The sequence below is a fragment of the Podarcis liolepis genome (assembly GCF_965112155.1).
Source record: "Podarcis liolepis genome assembly, chromosome: 6".
Lineage (NCBI taxonomy): Eukaryota > Metazoa > Chordata > Lepidosauria > Squamata > Lacertidae > Podarcis > Podarcis liolepis.
In genome coordinates this window covers 51,565,100-51,582,108 of record NC_139559.1, presented here as the reverse complement: position 1 = coordinate 51,582,108, position 17,009 = coordinate 51,565,100, and the positions used below count along the sequence as shown (strand labels likewise).

The 17,009-nt window shown below is 40.6% G+C and overlaps 1 protein-coding gene across 2 annotated transcripts; it reads right to left on the bottom strand.

Moving 5' to 3' along the window:
- Positions 1-5,009: 5,009 nt before the first annotated feature.
- On the bottom strand, positions 5,010-13,294 carry PRDX1 (peroxiredoxin 1). 2 transcript variants are annotated; one of them, XM_083509742.1, is made up of 6 exons: positions 13,132-13,294; positions 9,788-9,904; positions 8,883-9,036; positions 8,105-8,227; positions 7,340-7,470; positions 5,010-5,498 (listed from the first exon to the last, which is right to left on the bottom strand). In XM_083509742.1, the coding sequence occupies exons 2-6, from the start codon at positions 9,891-9,893 to the stop codon at positions 5,413-5,415; spliced, it is 600 nt and encodes a 199-aa protein (XP_083365868.1). In that variant the 5' UTR covers positions 9,894-9,904; positions 13,132-13,294; the 3' UTR covers positions 5,010-5,412. The 2 variants fall into 2 exon arrangements, with proteins under 2 accessions (XP_083365868.1, XP_083365869.1); XM_083509743.1 differs by having other exon boundaries at positions 9,788-9,898; positions 13,132-13,250.
- Positions 13,295-17,009: the final 3,715 nt, after the last annotated feature.

The window sequence follows — 17,009 nt, the reverse complement described above, 5'->3', positions numbered from 1 at the left end:
AATTATCTGGCTGGCTTGTTTTGGGTTTTTTTAACATTCCAATTGTATTTACAATCTCTTCCCTTTATTTCTGTGTACAGTATTACCATTATTAATTACCAAAGAAAAAATCTTCAGTAGTACTAGTGCTAAAAAAAGATGGGCAAAATTATGTTTTGCTTAGGACAACAACATTCCTACCTAATGCTGGCCTTGGGCTCTGATCCAGCTTTCCTGATGCCCTCTGCCCCAGCCCACAGCTCCCATTATCCAAACTAAACTCCTTTGCCTCACGTCCTGTTTGCTTACATTTGCAGCAGAGTCCACAGGTTCATAGGAAAACTGGAGCAAGACTATTATTATCATGTTTAATGCTAATCTCATCTAACATGCAGGTCAAATATTTGCTAAAGATCCTCTTTAAACTGGCCTCTCTGTTTGCAGCAGCCAGAAAATCTCTGATAGTTTGCCTGTTTATGCCTAATCAGAATAAAGCCTCATTTGAGTTCTATGGCACTTACTGCCAAGTATGTGGGTATAGCATTGCAGATGTAGTCTCTTTTTGATGGACAAGGCTGGCCCTACCATTGGGCAGAGTGAAGCAGCCACCTCAGGTGGTAGATGCTAGGGGGATAAAAGTGGAGGCAAGATGTTGGGAGAGAATTGCCTGTGCCACACACAGCCTCCCCTGCTGCCCTCAGGCATGGTGGAGGATGCAATCCCACTGCAAATGGAGAAAGAAGACATCTGAAGGCCGCCCTGCATAGGGAAGCTTTGTAATGTTTAATTATGTTTTTATATATGTTGGAAGCAGTCCAGAGTGGCTGGGGCAACCCAGTCAGATGGGTGGGGTGCAAATAATAGAAATATTTTTATTATTACATGTATTTTGCCTTGGTACTAAATCGCATTAGGGTTTTCTTTGACTGCATGGTTACAGAATCAAATCAAATAGATGCTTAGTTAAAGGAGCCTTAGCATTTAGGGTAGAACTGGTAAAACAGCAAAGTCTTTCCCACAGATTTTTATTGTTAAAGCTCTCCAGAGGGAAGCAGTAGCAATATTATTGATGTTAACATCTTCCCCTCCAATAATTTTCCTCCATGGATGAGCTCCAATATTGGAAGTGACTTTGACTGGATGAGAAGTGTTTTGGCAGGGAGCTATGGAAAATTAAGTACTGAGTGGAAGGAGGGTTCGGATCCTCTTACCCTTCTGATTATTTGCCTTAAAAATCAAACCTGCACAAGTCTACAGGGTGGGTAGTATAGCACACAGAGAAAGGAGTGATAAAATTTGCTAGGCTACAGTCTGTGAGGAACAGTCTTCCTCCCTCCCTTCGTGTATGCTCTGTTTACAATTCCCCCTGCATTTGCACCCATAGGCTTGTCTCTTACTTGCCTAGCAGCGAGGACCATGAGGTTGTGTAAACATCTGTACAGCTTTTTTATCTTCTACTTAACATTGTCATTTGCTCTAGAGGCCCTTTAACCCTGTTCATCTGAGGGATCAGCCAAAGAATGAAAAGCAGAATGGTGTGTGTGTGTGTGTGTGGGAGAGAGAGAGAGAGAGAGAGAGAGAGAGAGAGAGAGAGAGATGAGGAGGGAAGGAGAGGCTGTGTCCATGTCTATTTCTCCATGGAATCCGCACTATGGGCTGCCTTTAGGAGATGTAGTACTTGTGTTAGAAGCCTCAAAAGTGGGACAGCATTAGATTTTAATCAGCAACAGAGGAGGCAGCTGAGGGGTAAATATGCTTTAATGCCTCTTAAGTACACTTTCCCTGCCCAATCCACTTTCCCCTGTTGGGCAGTGAAGTAAAAAGAAACAAAAGCCTATCTAGCCAATTCAGAGGGGTTTTGTTAACTGGCTTCATTATTCAATTAAAATGTCTAACGGTGCTGTAGAAACTCATTTATAGAAAATGGTCTGGCACATTTAAAGTTTACGCATGTAAAGTAATTGCTTCCATTGGAATGTTATGTTCATATAGTATTCAGGAGTATTCACATAGGTGATACAATATAAAATCCAACATGCTAATGAGTTTCTAAAACTTATTTAAGAGTCATTCCCTAGTGATAGGCCATGTTTGATTATTCTTTAAGTTTGCAATCTTATACAAACTGATTACAGTGTAAAATCTTACATGCACACTGAAATCACTAGGATTTTCTTCTGGATACGAATGCATGGGATTGTGCTTTGAATCTTTCACCATCTGTTGTATAAGTAAGAGTCCTCACATATAATTCCCAAGTATAAAACTCATTTAGCAAATAACTCATTCAAAGCAGTATGCTTCTGGTTTACAATGATAATCATTTTATAATGAGGAGCTCAGAAACGTTTAAGAAATTATTTCAAATCATCATTTTAAACAATATTTCTCCTGACAACTCAGAAGTCCTCTCATGAATATGTAGGTTTTATATTGTATAGCTTCTACAAAATAGTGGTAGAGCAACATAAAATACAGTAAGAATAATTACTTCACTCTAATGTATATGATTCTATTTTTGCATGAAAGTACATTTGAAAACTAGCTGTGAGCTCAAAACTCAACAGACCATTTCCTAAAAATAAGAACAGTCTTCTCCAGCACATCTAAATATTTTATTTTTGTTTTAGGTATGGGTTGCTGCAACTTTAATGGCAACTTTCTGCAATTTTAAAGCCCACACCTACAAAAAAAGTTTTAAGAACAGCTTACAACATATAATTTTAAAAAGCATAATGATTAATCTCCAGGTTTTGTGGCACCAGTTCTTATCCTGCTTATCTTCACGTGCTTTGGAGGTGTGGTAAGCTAGATTTCTACATCCATAATCTACCGTGTTATCTGCCAGTATCATGGTGTTGAAAAGTTGTGCGCTCCGCATGCAAGGATCAATGTGGCAATTGTTCTTGGTACGGAGGTATGAAGCTCTTCTGATTCCTAATCCTCATTAATCTTACTCCTTGTACACAAGAAGAAATAGCAACTGCCTTTGTTAGCTCCCCTCTAATTTTTCTAGCAGTTAATTCTGTTTGTCTGTGTGATACACCAGATGCCTATTATTACCTTCAGAGGTGTGTAACACAGCAAAGACTAGTATGACGGCAAGTGAGGATACAAAACATGGAGAATCAGAAGGAAAGGAGAGCCAAAGAACACTCAGCCCTGGGTACAAAGCTCACAGAAAATAGAAAACAGCTACAGAAGCCTTGGGTGTGTGCCAGCACATTTCAGCCAGTCCCCTTAGAGCCACCCATAGAAGCCGGGCAAGGGGGATAAAGTGAAGGGACTGCCTCAGAAGAATGTACTTTGAATTCACCAGAAGTCTGCTAGTAATCCTTACTGCATTAATCCACTTGACGCTATCAATTTAAAAGAGGATCCCAGAAATAGGAGCTATTTGAATATCACCATCATAATTGATGTTCTGTAATCTTAGAAAATCAAGTCCTTTTAATATAGTGCCTTGTGGGGATATTTCCTAATGTTAGGTGGCAGTGCCACATTGTGGGTTCTGTCAGTTAGTGTAGCAAGTACTGTTTCCTGCTTCCTCAGGATACCCCCTAAATTGCAGGATGTTCAACCTGAATGGATTAGACAGGTACAGGAAATTTACTTTTAAGATGCTATTTTATTAATTTATAGATCATATAATTTACTCCTTTCAGATTTATGGGAAGCATGTTGATCCTCCAATTTACTGAGCGCAGGTGTGAAACATGTAATCTTGATCTACCTCAGTCTGGCTTCAGGTGGTTTTGAGACCTAGTCAGCATTAGTGGTCCTGATGGATGACCTTGATCACAGGAGACACAGGAGAGTGTGACCCTGCAGCTCACTCTTTTTTGACAACAATCATGGTACCCACTTGGACCAGCAGTGTTGGGTGGGGATTTGTGGCACTTTACTTCACTGGTTTTGTTCCTTTCTGCAGGACCTTTCAGAGAATGACTCTGGAGGACTATAAACCCCTGGCATTTTTACTATTGGGTCTCTCACGGTACCATCACATCCCCAATGCTTCTAAACATCTGCCAGGTTACCTAAATAACCACCTTCTCCCTTATAAACCAGCCAGATCACAGCACTCTTCTGAAGCCCTCCTGACATAGATAAGGTTTCTACAGGAACCAACATTTAGCGTAGCAGCACAGGTGCTCTGGAACATTGTTTCAAGACTTACCACTTTGATAATTTGTCACCGATAAAAGTTGCTTTCTCCACTCATTTTTAGATGATTTATTTGATTCCTTGTTGGTAATTTGATCTGTATTTTATGTTGTTTTATTGTACAGTATACTGCCATTATTTTTTTCTATGACTTGGCAGTTCATACCCTTAGAAACAGAAAATAAACAATGTAGAGAAATTCCAGAACAGCGTAAGTACAGTGGTACCTCGGGTTAAGTACTTAATTTGTTCCAGAGGTCCATTCTTAACCTGAAACTGTTCTTAACCTGAAGCACTACTTTAGCTAATGGGGCCTCCTGCTGCCGCCGCGCCACCGGAGCACGATTTCTGTTCTTATCCTGACGCAAAGTCCTTAACCCAAGGTACTATTTCTGGGTTAGCGGAGTCTGTAACCTGAAGCATATGTAACCTGAAGTGTATGTAACCCGAGGTACCACTGTACACAAAATGTTGTGAGAGGGAAAGGACCATATCAGAGCCAGTACTGATAGGAAGGCAATTAGGACTATGATCAATGGATGATTTTGGGCTTGCGGTTCAGGTTTTGGATAGTGAAGGTCTGTACGTCATAAGTTATTAGACTGAAGGCTGCAGCATCTGTTACATGGCTAAAAGGGTTTGGCAACATGGTTAACAAAGTCTATGTAGCAGTGGTTGAATAAAGCTTAGGGTTTTTTACACGTTGATATGTATTTGATTATCTTTTCACACCCAGCTCAGAAATACCATCTTCCCTCAAAGGAGTACAAAGACAAGCTTTCTAACAGAAAGAATGCCCTTTCAGAAGAGCTATTGCATGTTCCTGCTATACTGAGATCACCTAATTAATTAGATACATAAAATTCTGATTTCCCCCGAGTTTAATGACAGTACAAAACATCAGAAAAACCGACAGTTCTACATGCATCCCTTGGCCAATCATATACATGGTACTGGTCCTTTTTATCCACACTAACACAAGGAGCAATTTCCCTTTCCTGGTTCTGATCAAAAGGACATTTACTATTAACAGTAGCTATTAAGTACTGACCAATGTTTCAGTTCATAATCCATTTACTCCAAAGCTGTCCTAGTAACGTACATTGGATTGATCCAGAATAAATGGCATCTGAACTATAAACCAGTTAGCTCACAATAATTTTACTATTAAAAATAAAGGGAATGACAAGTACAGGTCTGCTTTTACTTATACAGGTTACAGAATAGATGCCTTGTACAAAAAAAATAACCAATCACACAGTACATTTAGTTCTGCTTGGAGAAGTACTCTCTACTCTTCTGAACATCAGGCTTGATAGTGTCTTTCCCAGGATGCCAGCCAGCAGGACACACTGAGGAGATAATAATATTAACTTTTAAGTTACTCCTGGAGTACATACAAAGAACTAAGTTGTTATGTCCATCACTAGACTTCACACAAGATGACTTGGATCACTACAAGCTCTGTCATCTATTTGACGTCATCTTCTGGAACTAGCAGCAGTCACCACCCCACCTCTCCTACAGATGGGCTTCTTGATGCAATTGTGTACCTGAGTTGTACAGGACAGCTGCCTCTTGGAAAAACCGAAGCAATTCAGTGTTTATGCATCTAAAATACTAGCCAAATAAATGCCTGACAGCAACAGAAGACTGAAATAATGACTGAGAGCAGGGAGGTTGGATGGAATATGGGCCAGAGTTGAGAGTGAAAGACTAGTATTACGTGTCCATTGAAAAATAACAGCTGAAAGAGTCACTTTGAGGGACTGAATGAAATGGGAATGAGATTAGAGAGCCAATGAGAGGCATATGTAGAAAAGGATAGACATTATGAAATGAAATTATGAAAAAGTCTGTACACAGCCCTGGACATTATGTTCCTTAAGTAAATACATGTTTCTGTTTTAACTGTTCTGGTCAGGGTAGAGTCTAACGTAAATATATTTCATTGACTAAGAATATAAAAGAGGAGCCCTATTGCTTTCTGTAAGTAAATAGGTGGTTGATGCAGGTATTTTAAGGAAAGTCTTGATTCAGTGAAAAAGGAGGAATGCCCTTAGTGGCCACCTGGAAACAAACCTTTGCAAGGGAGCCTGCGAATATCATAATATGGTGGGCAATGTGGCGGAATAGTAATATATACGCGTTATAACTGACATTTATTTGTTGGCAGTAGGGAAGAAAAGGGCGCATGTTGTGCCCTGAGGGGGCACAAAATATACCATATTTTTCTGTGTACAAGTCTAGGTTTTTCCCCCTAAAAAATAATGTTAAAAATTAGGGGGCGTCTTATATATGGATAGTGCTGAAGTTGGACTAGCGATTGGTTGTTGCTGCAAAAATACATGGGGGTGTCTTATAGACGGAAAAATACAGTATGTTCTGTAGGAAATGGCTTCAACAAGAATCCCACAGAGAAGACAAGCAGATAATGTGAGGTGCCAACGCTTTCCCGAATACAGCAGCCCCCAAATGCAACATTTTAGATTTCTTCCCATGGGAATGAATGGTAGCTACTCACTTATGTGGAAAAATGCTACTGTGTATATGGGATACTGTCTTTACAGGGACAGTAGTTGCTATCTGCCTCTGCCTCTAGTTTCTCGGTGGAAAGATGTTCTGCCCCTCCACCAGCTGTTAATACTATCTCTTATTGGACCTGTAGATATGGTTAGAAACCACAGAGACTCTTAAAAGCCTATTTCTATTTACCTATTCCTGGCCTTTTTTTAGCCATACAAGATGCTACTCAGGAACTGCATTTTTATCAATGAGATACTGTTTTAGAGAACTACAGTGGTACCTCGGGTTAAGTACTTAATTTGTTCCAGAGGTCCGTTCTTAACCTGAAACTGTTCTTAACCTGAAGCACCACTTTAGCTAACAGGGCCTCCTGCTGCTGCCGCGCCACCGGAGCACGATTTCTGTTCTCAACCTGAAGCAAAGTTCTTAACCTGAAGCACTATTTCTGGGTTAGTGGAGTCTGTAACCTGAAGCATATGTAACCTGAAGCGTATGTAACCCAAGGTACCACTGTATAGTCCTAGATTTTCACGTTTATGTTTCTTTAAACATAGTATCCCCTTTTGCAGGGAAGAGGATACACTATGAACTGTTAAGTGCATCCTCCTTTTTCACTGAGAAACTTACTGCAGTTCATGCTTGCCCAGCCTGAACTTGACAGTCTTACCTTCTCCATGTTTGTCTGTAAACTGAAAAGCCTGAACTAGCCGGAGTGTTTCATCAACTGAGCGACCAACAGGGAGATCATTGATTGTGATCTGGCGCAAGATTCCCTTATCATCAATGATGAAGAGGCCCCTAAAGAGAAAAGGCACACACACAAACACTTAAATGTATGGTGGCAGAATTCAAAAAACTACAAGCTAGCATTCAATACCAAGTTCTGTCCCCTTTTAGTTCTTCTGAAAACATCAAAACCAGTTCTCTTAAGATCTGGTACAACTTTCACCCTATATATAAATTAAAAGCAAAACTATATGGAGACTCATTTGCAATTCCAAGCACTAAAACCTATATAGAACATTTCATAAAGGAATGTGGTAAAACTTCCTACGTACAGACCCTTTCACCCTTCAAGAGACTTCTAATTTGAATGTTCAGACTTTTGTTACAAGATACTAGCACTATTCTAAAGAACAGTGTTCAAATTTGAATTGGTGTTTTTCAACCCAGGTGCTGATAGCGGATCTGGGAAGATGCGAAACGGAGATTGCACATATTCACACATTCACTTTCCTCTTCCCAGTGAAAAGGACATTCATAATTAAGGGCTAGTAAAGTGTGCATGTTGACTCAAAACCTGCATCTCTTATTTTCTGTGGGCTTCTCCCTCTGATTAAGTTTTATCTTTTAGAACCTTTATCATGCAGTGCTCTATATACCACAAGTCACTAAGTCACAAGTCACTACGAGGCTGCAGTGGTAACCTTACCTGTAGGAAATGCCTTCATCTTCTTTTAATACTCCATACTTTTTAGAAATTTCACGGTTTGTGTCAGACACCAAGGGAATACGCATGCAGCCTAGTCCACCCTGTTTTTTGGGTGTGTTGATCCTGTTAATAATAAGAAAAAAGGCATTTTATAAAGCAGGTTAGTATTTCAATAATATCCTTGTCCTTCTGTACACTTACACATTCGACTGCAGCAGAATATCTAAAGTACAGGAGATTCAGTGGTCTTTGCAAAAGAGGCAGTGACCCAAAACCTCCTGTCTAGTTTCAAGTGCTAGTTTGGAATTATTTCAAGTCCCAATCCATGTTCCTGGAGTGGTGTGGGAACAGCTTCCTATTGGTCTGGTTCCACACTGCTCTTATAATATCCAATAAAGGAAACCCATATGGTTCTTACCATTCTTACCATAATGGCCAGAGAAGCAGCTTCATTGGGTCTAAGGTTACAGCTCAAGCTGCTCAAGTTCAGGGACTTAAGATGACTACACTTAAAAAGCTACAGGACTGGATCAGAACAGGATTGTGAAGGGTGGGCAAAAAACCCTTAACCAACCCCCTTTCTAGCACAAATTGATTTGTGAGCAGGATGGTGTTTTCTCTCTCTTGCACAGGACATGCGGCTGGGTTAGCGGAAAAAAGAAATAGCTGGCAATAGTCACTTGTTGGTAGCTGCTTCTTTCACCCATTTAACAGGCTTATAACTTTTAACGTAGGAGACCCCCAGAGAATAAAAAGGCTGAGGTCCAAATATTCTTACCAGGCAAGATGGCAAAAGTGAGAGTCGACAGAAGCACCAATCACTTCGCAGTTGATTTTTCTAAACTCCTCGGATCTGTCACTGAATGCAATGATCTCAGTTGGGCAGACAAAGGTAAAGTCAAGTGGATAGAAGAAGAACACAACGTATTTCCCTGGAGAAGAAGGTAACAAGTTAAGATTCCCACCATAGCAAAGCTGGAAGCAATTCAAAAGTCACAAATTTCTGATTCCAAACATTAACAGCTTTGTGGCATTCTATCCCAGAGGTGCCCCTTTTTTGGCATGGCAGGCCAGTTGTTTATCTTCTACCACCATGGCTAGCAAGCTTTGCACACGATCACCTTACATGTCAGTCATCTGATGTCATACTGGCACCAGTTGATTTGACAGGTGAGTTGGCCCACTAGGGAGGGGAAGAGAGAGCTATATACATCACAAAGCAGGATTGAACTCCCTGGGCATCTGCCACACCTGAGGTCACATATGGGGCAGGTGGGTGTGGTTTAAGAAAAACAGCCTAGTGAGCCTAGTTTGGACTGTAGGCTGAAGGTTTCCCACCCATGCTCTCTTCTCTCCTTGATCTCCAAATAAACAAAAGAAGTGCTGCAAATAAAAGTCATGACTATTTTCTTCCAAGCTAGCAGAAGTGACACATGCAAGGACAACATACATACTAGAACAGAATAGGGTACCTACATGCAGATGTGTTAGTAACTTTCTGAGGACTTATTTGCAATACTATCCAATGCATTTTTGTGAATGCCAACAAAACTTCCATTTCAGAACCAAAGAAGGTTATGTTGTTAGTCCAGACAGTTAAGTTAGGGCTTTATACATGTCACATACTTATCAGTACCTCAGTAAACCATTGCCTACAAATACAACATGCTTTATTGCACTTACCTTTGTACTGAGAGAGTGAGATTTCTTTGAATTGCCCATCTGGCATTACAGCCGTGGCCAGAAAGTCTGGGGCTGGCTTCCCAATGTGAGCATCTCCTGCTGACATTCTGACTGGAGCTGGAGAAAGTTTGAACTTGTTAGGTTCTGTGGCTTTTACGATGACCCACCCCAGAAGAGGAAACCCATTAGCAAAAGTTTGGCATACATTTAAAATACAATTTAGAATGTGCTGGACTGAAGAGAACTACTGCAGGTTTGTCAAGATATTGTAGGAACAACTATTTCATTACCTCAGTATTTGGACCAAAAGAAAAAGAACCTTCACTATCTGTATATTCAATACTTTTAAAAAACACAATCGATGCAGCACACAAAACAGATGTTAAATGTTCCACATGCTTTAATTTAAGCATCATCTGCCGAGTTACAAACTCCATGGGTACAAGTAAGTAAACTCGACTTTTACCCTTCAGTATCTACTCTTCAGCCTTCAGCCCAAGAGGTTATTTCAGGCAAGCAAGCTATGCCCATACTCTTTGATTTCAAAGCGGCCCCACCCACCAAAGTTGAACTGCAGAGTATGAAGTCGCAATAGGAGTCATAGGGCCCCTCTGCCAAAGGTTTGCATAAATAATGATGAGCAAGGCCAAATGCCATCATGCATGCAGCCAGAAATTCATTCTAAAATATGTGATTCAACTAAGTTTATTTTGCCACATAATTTTAAATATCTGAACCTTAACCAAATTTTCTACTGTGATTGCAGCCAAGCATCACACTGCATTAGCATAGTTTTTAAGATCTAATAAGACTCAAGAGTACATACCAATCACCTTTAAATTCCAACATTAATTGTCTCAACAGAGCAGAAAAAGATTAGATGTGTGCATCCTGCCATCTTTAAGGAAACTGGAAAGATACTGAGGGAAGCACTCAGTCAAGTGTAAATGTATCAATTTTGTTTTATTCATAGATTCACAGAACTGTAGAGTTGCAAGAGACCCTCAAGGGTCATCTAGTCCAACCCCCTACAGTGCAGGAATCTCAGCTAAAGCATCCATGACAGATGGGCATCCAACCTCCACTTCAAAACCTCCAAGGAAGGAGAGTCCACAACCTCCCAAGGAAGCCTGTTCCACTGTCCAACAAGAGACACTTCAAGGGATAATCTATACAGTACTAACAATAGGAACATGAAACTTAACAGCATTATGTAGAACAAGAGTGGCTATTCTCCAGTTTAGGGCCTAATCCAACCCTCCCACAAGCATTTTCCCCCTTCCCACCATCACCCATGGGGCAGCAGGGGCAAAATGAAAAAAATATTAGATGCAGAACTGGGTTGGGGAGTGGAAAACTGTACCCTCTAGACTAAAATTATAAAAGTATTTATATACCACCATCTGCTAAAGTATCAAGGCGGTATACAGTAAGTATATAATAAAATGCAAAACTATTAAAAATATAAAATTAAAGGTAATGTTAAATATGTATTCTAAGCATATTTAATAAGGATGTCTGCAAACAGTTCCCAAAGGAGCAATCTGATAACTACATGAGGAGTAAAAATTCCCCTTCTGGTGATCTGCCTGGATCAGCTGCATAGGGAGGGTTGTCTGACTCTGTGTGTGCATGCACATGTATGTGAAAGTGTGTACAGCCTCCAGATGTTTGAATGTGACCCTTGGGCTAAAAAATTGAAAAGGAATTTTAAACCACAATACATTTTAGTGGCTTTAGTAGTTCCCCATCAGTGTTCGAAACTCCTATTGTTCTAGGCGCATTTTGTGACAGGGAATTTCATTAGGGTAAGCAGTTTCTGAGCTCTGGGTGCAGTACTGCACCTAAGATTTCAGAATAAATATTCAGAGTGGAAGGAAAGGAGGACCTTTTTCTGCCTCTCCACTTCTAGCTACTCTCTGACAACTGGAGAAGAAACCCTCTTAAGAATATTAGGGCAAGGACTAGATCATGTGAAAAATGAACATAATATTTTAGCTGCAAAATAAAAAATTCCTTCCAGTAGCACCTTAAAGACCAACTAACTTAGTTGGTCTTTAAGGTGCTACTGGAAGGAATTTTTTATTTTGACTATGGCAGACCAACACGGCTACCTATCTACATTTTAGCTGCAGTTCATTCATTTTCAGCTTTGTATTCTTGCTATAAAAAAGGGCGCCTAAACATTCTGTTGTTGCACCCATAACCTAGGTTTAAGGCGCCATTTAGCTCTGAGATTTCATAGCTCAGTTTCTAACACTGTTCCCCATACAACCTGGCTCTAGCACAAGAAAATAACAGCTGCGTTATTTTAAAAGTAAGCCTTGAGATTAGCTGTGTAATGCACAAGAAGTATTCCAAGTATAAACTTAGTACATCCCAAAACAGGCAACGGTGCACAAATCAGAGTTCCAGATGATCATCTTAACCCCCAATATGCCAACAATAATAGTAACACTACTCAAATCAGTGCAGTTAACTTTAAACGGTTTAGTTTTCCATTACGCAATTGTATGGAAATGAAACCGATAAGAGGAAACTCGTTCATAACTAGCTAGCCTTCGCCCATTTCAACTCTCTTGCACACTGTACAATTCGCTTACACACTGCACATTCGCTGAATTCCATGGAGCTCAGTAGCACCTTTTCAGGTACCTGAGCCCAGGGCTACAACCTCGATCTTACTCTATAATTACATTTAAAAACTGCCACCTTTCGTGGAACACAAGACAACGGCCCCTAACCCACGGAGGCAGCAGCCTTCCAACTCCCAAATTCCCTATTTTGTGTCCAAGCATCCCCACTTCTCTCCCTACCAAAATAAATGCAAGCTTCGCGCCCAACCAAACCCACCATCAGCCCATTGAAACGACCAGTGGAAGGAGCCGGCGGCCAACCCAACAGCAGCAGGCGCGGCCAGAACCGCGACGTCCTTTGAAGTTCATTGACTTAATAGCACAATTTCAATTAATAGCTCGGGCGTCGATCGCACCCAGAACTTTTCCCCACCCTGCAGGCTGCACTTCCCAACTTCCGAGCCTCTTTAAACCGGGATCTTTTGTTGCGCCAGGAAACCGAAGCGAAGAAGAACTCAGCTCAGCTCTCCCTCCACCTGTTGGGCTACCAGGCGCCGGGGAGCAAAGCCCAGCTAAATTACACACAAACTCAGAGATCTCCATCAGGAAACAGTCTACAATTAATTTGACACACAAAACAGAAAATCTCAAATAGTATCAGGAAGCACATTCTATTAACAGCAAACGAACAAAACCTGTACGAACTGCAGGCCAGCCCTGCCCTGGCCCAGATTCTCATTTTGGACGGCGAAGAGAGGTATGCTTTACCTAATGCGAAATTATCCGCTTCTTCAAATATCCTCTTGCCGCTCCCGGCTCGAAACAAAAAAAGATCCAGCCCTGCAGGCAGTGCCCCTTCTGTTTTATACCTTCTCAACTCTCGCGAGAGCACGAAGCCGAAGAACTTGTCGGTTGGCGCCTCCTTCCCGGCCCTCCTGCTTTCTGGCGTAGCTGCTGCGCCAGCATGACTTTGCATTTTGCCGCTTTTTGTTCGCTAGCATAACTTTTGGTGGTGCTGGTTTTAGAATCGGGTGTTGTTTTTTGTAGTTGGTGGGTGGGTGGGAATCAGGGCCAACTGTACTGCACAGATCATGATAGTTTTTTTGGGGGGGAAGGTGCCCCCTCCCCTTCGACAGATCGCGTGGGGAAGGGAAGAACCGTGAATTCCAGCTTCAGAGTGATGGTTGCATTAGACTCGGGTTTTATGGGTGATGCAAAGCATGCATGACTACAAAGCGACGGCGAAGGTGGTTGCAGTCGTTTCACTGAAACCGTGTTGTGCAACCGATCTGAATTGAAAATGCAAAGTCATGTGGAATAGACAGTTTGCTGTGTGAAAGGGAAGGACTTGGGGATTTGCCCAGTTAACACCACAGCTCGGTCACAAAGATGGAGCTTGAGCAAAACTTGGGTCACATAAGGAATTCCGTTTTCAAATAGATGTAACACGTTGGCATTTAAACTATCACATCCCTTTGTTGTAAAAATGTGGAAACCTCATGGATTCTATTCATTCCTGGGATCCTTCATTTCACAGCTTTAGTTTTCGGTGTAGACATGTACAGTACATTGCTTCAGACAAGTTGGGTTCCTGCCATACAATTTACAACTGAACTCCTCTTCCTTGTTGACATAGGAATAGTCATAATATATTTATTTAAGGATCATACCAAAGGCCTGTCCAGTATCATGTTCCCCACAATGCACAATCAGGTGTCCCCTGGGAGGCCAAAAGCAGGAGATGAAAACACATCCCTCTGCCTTTGTTACTCTAGAGCAGAAGTATCAAGGTACTTCTGAACCTGTAAGTGATATATAATCAGCATGACTAACAATAGCTACCTACAGTCTCCCATCTTCCTCTATAATGAACTCAAAATTGCTGTCCCACAAAGCAAAGGACAATGGCCTGTAAATCATGAATACAAGCAGCATTCATACACAAAATTCTCCATTTTGTGTCCAAGCATCCCAGACAACACACTGTTAACAATATGAGTAGTAAGGGTAAAGGGACCCCTGAACATTAGGTCCAGTCGTGGCCGACTCTGGGGTTGCGGTGCTCATCTCGCTTTATTGGCCGAGGGAGCTGGCGTACAGCTGCCGGGTCATGTGGCCAGCATGACTAAGCCGCTTCTGGCGAACCAGAGCAGCGCACGGAAACACCATTTACCTTCCTGCCGGAGCGGTACCTATTTATCTACTTGCACTTTGATGTGCTTTTGAACTGCTAGGTTGGCAGGAGCAGGGACCGAGCAACGGGAGCTCACCGCCAACCTTCTGATTGGCAAGCTCTAGGCTTAGTGGTTTAGACCACAGTGCCACCTGCATTGTAGTAGTACTAGCACCTATTTTTTTACTAGAAAATGCACTGATTGTAAGTAGCATAAAATTCAATAAAATTGCTTTGTCAGTTTTCTGCTGGAATTACAACACTGAATAGCCAATAGTTCTGTTCAAACAGGTTTTATAAAATGGGAGTTGCCTGGATGTGGATTTTTCCATAATCCCAGATTACCTTTGGGCTGTTAGTGGTGAGAGAGTGTTACTTTACGCTCAGAGGCATATGCTATTATTAACCATTGATGTGCACATTATCCTGCAAGGCCAAATAAAGCCACATTTTCAGTCACTTAGCTGTAACTGCAAGCAAACAGAAACTCAGTATTTTGTTGATTCAGCCAAAAACAACATTATCAACAGTGTTTGCAAAATACCAGCACCATATTTCCTTGTAACCAGGGAGGTGGCATGTTACTGGATAATCTATTTTTCCTATTTGAAGGTTAATTATTTTAAAATCTCTGCTATTCATTAGTTAGTCTTATTCACATGAGCCATTCTCTTGTCAGTGGCTCATATATGCTGCTTCGAATAGCTTATTCATCTGTTCTCTTCAACTCAGGTATTTATTGTTGCTTTATTTTCTCTCTGCTCAACTTTCTTATGCAACCTTTCTGTTCCTTTCCTCTGGGATACCTCTTTTTTACTTTGATTCCAAGAGACAGATAACACTGTGGAGAAGTAATCATGTGAGAAGCCAAATGGGGATTTGTTTCTGTACCTCTGAGATGTATGGATTTGGGCCAAATGACTGCAGTAATCATGAAGGTTGACTGAGAGGAATAATGAATCATTTCAGAGGCAAATAACACCTGCCCCAAGTCCCAGTTGCCTTTAAATGCATGTCAGTGTTTCCATTTATTGAAATAATATTTCCATTTTAATGCTATGCTACTTCTCAGATACAGGCTGCTATAACATTATTGTAAAGAATCAAGAGTTTGAATTAGTATGTATTATGGAATAACAACACTCAGGACTGGTAATTATATAGTCCAGGAGGAGGAAAAACGAGATGGACAAACTAATTCAATAAATGTTTACTCAGAAGTAAGACACACAAAACATTCAATGCACACTTCCAAGTAGGTTTGAACTCATTGAACTCAGTGAGGCTTACTTATGGGTAACCAAGTTTAGTATTGAAACACTGTGCTAGATTAGAAGTATGATTGAACTGATCCACTATGATTTTTTTCATGGATTATGTTGCAAGAATAATGATCTGAAACTCAGTGTTTAATTCTTTTAAAAACATAATATTATACAGGATAATATTCTTATCTTTTAGGTTTATGTTTAACTTTATTTTATATGATTTGAACAGTGTATTTGAAATTCATGACTATAAAATGCTAATCTGAGGGGGGAAAGGAAAGATGGATTAATCAATAACAGCAGAATTAATATCTAAAGTCCAAGCCACATGTACAAGTGTGCAAAATAGTAAGGAATATGTCACATATTACCAACTCCCTATACAAAAGGAAATAATGTCTTAATGTATTTATTCGTAAATGTAAATTATATAATATCTCTCTGTGTAAATTCATAATCTAAAGAGGTCTAGAAACTATCCATTAAAAGTATCAATTAGGGAGATCTAGAAAACAATCTGGATTTTTTTAAACTAAGTGAAAGAACCAGAGCTGGTACAAGATTTTTGCTGCCTGATGCAGAAAAGCAAATCAAAAAACACTACCACCACCCAATCCCTAAGGCTGGCCAAGTTATTTTGACACCAGAGGCAGAAAATCCCACATGTAGTACTTCTCCCTTGGAGTAAAAATACAATAGCAATACATTAAATAGCTTTAAAAAATTGCTACTCTTTCATGACACGCAATATCATCTGTCTGAGGCTGCTATCTCACTCTACTTAATGTTACAACAGGTTCGGGGTGGGGGGAGAGGAATGCAGGTGTTACTGCACATGATTTATCTCCTTAAATTACTTCATATGCCAGTGGTCTACTCATGTGAGCCATATAATCTCTTCAATGGGAGTTCATGAAGGGTCACAGGAACTACATTCATAATAAGAATTACTGTATACTAAGATACAGTGTTTCTAACTTACAATTTATTATGGTTCATATTTTGAATTGGATATATATGGGGGCACCAAAATATTTTAAGTGCTTAGGGCCTCTAAAACTCTTAATCTGGCCCTGCCCAGACAAAAAGCCCCACTTCTTGGCCTTGCTGATGTGATCCAAAGGAAAGCAGGGCAATACATTGGGCACCATCATGGCTGCAGGAGTTGCTGGAAGGAGTTGTACAAGATGCCATCCAACCATTTT

Coding starts and splice junctions, on each gene's coding strand:
- PRDX1 (XM_083509742.1), bottom strand. CDS start 9,893: ATGTCAGCAGGAGATGCTCACATTGGGAAGCCAGCCCCAGACTTTCTG. Junction 7,471..8,104: donor GATGAAGGCATTTCCTACAG/GTAAGGTTACCA, acceptor TTTTCTCTTTAG/GGGCCTCTTCATCATTGATG. Junction 5,499..7,339: donor TACAGACAAACATGGAGAAG/GTAAGACTGTCA, acceptor TTATCTCCTCAG/TGTGTCCTGCTGGCTGGCAT.